The 3,963-nt window shown below is 38.7% G+C and overlaps 1 protein-coding gene across 4 annotated transcripts in view; it reads right to left on the bottom strand.

The window, feature by feature from the left end:
- Window positions 1-3,963, bottom strand: part of Astn2 (astrotactin 2) — a 1,041,512-nt gene that overhangs the window by 187,477 nt on the left and 850,072 nt on the right. For all 4 annotated transcript variants that reach the window (XM_026782391.1, XM_013348224.2, XM_026782390.1 and 1 more), the window contains one exon: window positions 1,099-1,232. In XM_026782391.1, coding sequence (XP_026638192.1) covers window positions 1,099-1,232 — 134 coding nt within the window. The remainder of the gene's footprint in view (window positions 1-1,098; window positions 1,233-3,963) is intronic.

Here is a 3,963-nt window from a genome sequence, read left to right as displayed (position 1 = left end):
TTGAGACAGGGTTTCTCTGTGGCTTTTGAGCCTGTCCTGGAACTAGCTCTGTAGACCAGGCTGGTCTCGAACTCACAGAGATCTGCCTGCCTCTGCCCCTTTACAGAGTAATATAACAAAACATGACAAGATCATCATGGTAACCTTGCCTACCCTAGGGTCAGATTCTTTCTTTGTACCCACTATACTCTACTATCTCTACAAGGACAGTATTATACTGTGGGTTCTCTTTCTCTACACAGAAGTTTTATGGCATTTTGGCTGCCAATTCAGGCTCCTGGCTATTCCTCCTTGCACCACCTCTTCATAAGCACATTTCTCCAAACAAGATGACTTTTCTTTGCTTCCTCAGACAAATTTCTGGTGTCAGGTACTTCTATTATGCTGTTCAATCTACATAAAGATTTTTAGCACTTGTTACCTAGCTCACTGTTCCTGTTGTGACTCAAAAGTCCCTTCAATGGTATTTTCTTTAGTAACTTCCCCTTATACCAATATCATGCCCTTGAGTCTCCCCATGACCAAGTTTGTTTTTCTTTAGTTTTTAATTTTATTTTAAACTATGTCTTATGTACTTTTAACATTATGTCTCCCCTACATTAATATCAGCCTCCTTCAGCTACAGTTAGCCTCTATCTTTGTCCTTGGTATTTTATTACCCAGGAACTGACACACAGAACATACATGGAATTAATATCCGAAAACCGAATAAAATAAGAGAGGTTGTATAGTTTTTTATCTCAGTAGCTGTGGAAGCCAAAGTAGGCATTAGCAAGGCCAGTCAGTTGCCCAGCAGAACAGTGCTTGGTGGGTAAGCACAGGAAGAAGAAATGGATGAGAAGACATCATTTTAAAACACCACACACACACACACAACCACCACCAACAACAACAACATACACTGCAAACTCAGTGTATGTGCCAATTTCTGATTCCAAAAACCTCTTCTTTCCCAAAGGAGAAGTGAAACACCAGATATTTTAATGATCTGGGTAAGTACCCTGAAACAAGAAAATCATAGGCTCATCTGATAGATAATACTAGAGTGTGAGCCAGTGGAAAGGGGGAGGCAAAGGAGGAGGGGCCATACATACTTACACTGGCTGTGGAAGCGGGCTGCAGTTGGGAAGCCCACTGGCATCGAAGGCACTAAGGTCGCACCTGCACCAGTCGTCAACCACATCTCCTTTCCCAGAACACCAGTAGGAACTCATCAGTGCACTCTTGAAGGCCTGAAAGAAAGAATGACAGAAGGGCGACAGTCAGAGAGAGCCAATAAGGGTGTGGTGATGGGCATGATGTTACCCTATCATAGTTTCCTTACACCTGCTCGCTTACACGTTTGTGGCCTTATCATCCAGGCTCTCCCATCCCAAGATAGTCATTTCCCAGTGTCCAGAATAGTGGAGACATGGCGCTAGCAGCATGCTGGAAACTTCTCTTGATTCTGGCTCTTTATCTATTAACACAGATCCTCTTTACAATAATCCCACGTGGTAAATATTACTATTATTTCTCATTTTACATATGAAAAACTGAAACACACTGAAAGTAATTGAAGTTCACAGGTAGCAAGTATCAGAACTTGGATCAAATCCCTGGCTCCCATCTTTGGTTATACCATCTTAAACAAACCGAGTCTCATCTGCTTCCTGCCCCAGAGCCTGTCCTACTAGAGATAGTGCATCTAAATATCTCACCGCCCTATGTAAAAATATGAAGCTTCCCACAGTCTTCAGGACTACATCTAAAGTCCTTATTTAAGTTCTTGGCGTTCTCTCTAGATTCATCTCATACAAGTCTTAGAAACTTCAGTACACATGATTATCTATTTTCACGGAAGCACTAAATGCCCTCAGTAGTCAATTCCCTATCTGTTAACTTAGGAGACAACAAACTACCTCTGCATAAGGCCATAAAGCAATCTCTTTCAACTTTGTGATCAGATAGTTCTGTTATAATTACTTAATACCGCCTTCGTAGTATGCTAGCAGTGTCAACTATACTTTAAGTGAATAATATGTTACAAAAAAAGGACTTCATTGGCAATGCTAGTCAGTGGGGTAGAGTGAGTCCCATGGTCATGCTTTGCTTATCTTTCTTTTAAATGATGGTCACTGGTCTACTTAATTCTAATGTTTCTCATTTTCTTCTAAAAATATCCTCTTTTCAGCCTGAAATTCTCCATTTCATTGAACTCCAACTCAATATGTTTGGTTTTAAATAAGCCTTTCCCTTAAACCTAAGACTAATCATGCTCTTTTGGACACCATGACACTAAGTCATTCGTATCATCATATCTCTGTATCTGTCTTAAGCTTTACATTCTAATCCTAATTGCTACCAAGCACAAAAGATAGACTGTCCTCCCAGGAGTGTTCTCCAAGAACTACTGTGATGCAGTTAGTATTTAGTGAACAAATGAACAGTCACTTAAAAACTGATTGTTAATATCAGGTGGAAAAAGGAACTTAGAAGGAGTTTCCATCTCCCAAGATATTACAGGCTCAGGTCTTTCCTGTGTTGGCTTCATTTCTCTTATATCTGTTTTGTGTGAAATATACTAACAACATGGGTCTGGTGCTTGAGAAAATGCACTTCCTTTGACTGACAGTTCACATCTTTGGGGATAATGTGGGATCCAGCTTCTTAAAACTTAAGGTCTCCAGAAAATGTTCATCTTTTGCTCTTTTGCCTGTATATGTTGGGCCAACCACAAGTGTTTTCTCTCCTTTTCTGTTACTTTGTCTATGATTTACAATGGATTTTGCATATTACCTTATTACTCTGATGCCACGTTTTTATATTCTGCATTATTCAAAATACTCAGGAACAGAGTATTTGAATACAGCAAGTATGGGTTTTCCATCCTTAGCTCCTCAGAAGCACATACATCTCAGTCAGTGGTTCTCAGCCTTCCTAATTCTGTAACTCCTTAATACAGTTCCTCATGTTGTGGTGACCCCCAACCATAAATTTTTTATTACTGCTTCATAATTATAATTTCGCTACTATTATGAATCATAATGTAAATTTTTTGGAGACAGAGGTTTGTCCAAAGGGTCATGACCCACAAGTGGAGAACCAAGAATCTAGAAGGAGGAGGTATATAACAAGAACGTTGTATTTAAGTCTCTATCCTACTTTTCCCAGAGACACAAACAGAAAACCTCCAATTAATCTTTCTAGTGTTTTTGCCAATATCTTCTGCTAGAAATGAATGCATTAACCAATTTCTCCTGGGCATGAAAAAGAACTATAATAAAAGCTAATGTTTATGTCTTGCCCAACTTCAGAGTCCAAAGTAAACAACAGCAGCAAAGAGCTAAAAATCAAAATAATCAAACAAAGAAAACAAAATATCCATTGAAAATTTGGGTTGAGATCTGAACAAAAAATTATCAAAGGAAAAAAACCAGCAAAACAAATCTTCGCAAATGGTTTATCATCCCTATCAATTAGAGAAACACAAATCAAAAGGATTCCGAGATTTTGTTTTACACCAGACACAATAACAAAACTCAACAAAGCAGCTGACAGCAAATACTGGGGAGGATGACAGAAAGGGAACCTTCAGTCACACTCCTGGTGGGGTTGTAAATTGGTCCCACTCTAGAAATTAGTGGGGAAAACAATCAAAAGCTAAAAATAAATCTAATACATGTTCCAGCTATATTCCCAAAAGATTGGACATCCTACATCATAGATACTTGTTCAGCCAGGCTCACTGCCACTCCATTGACAAGATCTAGGAAATAGAAACAAACCTGAATGTCCTTCAACTGATAAATAACCAAACTGGGGTACATGTATGCAATGGAATACTATTCAAAAGTTAAAAAAATTAAAATCATGAAATATGAATATAAATGTAGAGCAAGTAGAGAAGATCATATTGAGTTAGGTAATGTAGACCCATAAAGACAGAGGTGGAGAAGATCATATTGAGTTAGGTAATGTAGA

Source organism: Microtus ochrogaster, chromosome 10, assembly GCF_000317375.1.
Source record: "Microtus ochrogaster isolate Prairie Vole_2 chromosome 10, MicOch1.0, whole genome shotgun sequence".
Classification (NCBI taxonomy): domain Eukaryota; kingdom Metazoa; phylum Chordata; class Mammalia; order Rodentia; family Cricetidae; genus Microtus; species Microtus ochrogaster.
The sequence above is the reverse complement of the archived record's forward strand: the minus strand, read 5'-3'. Positions and strand labels throughout refer to the sequence as shown.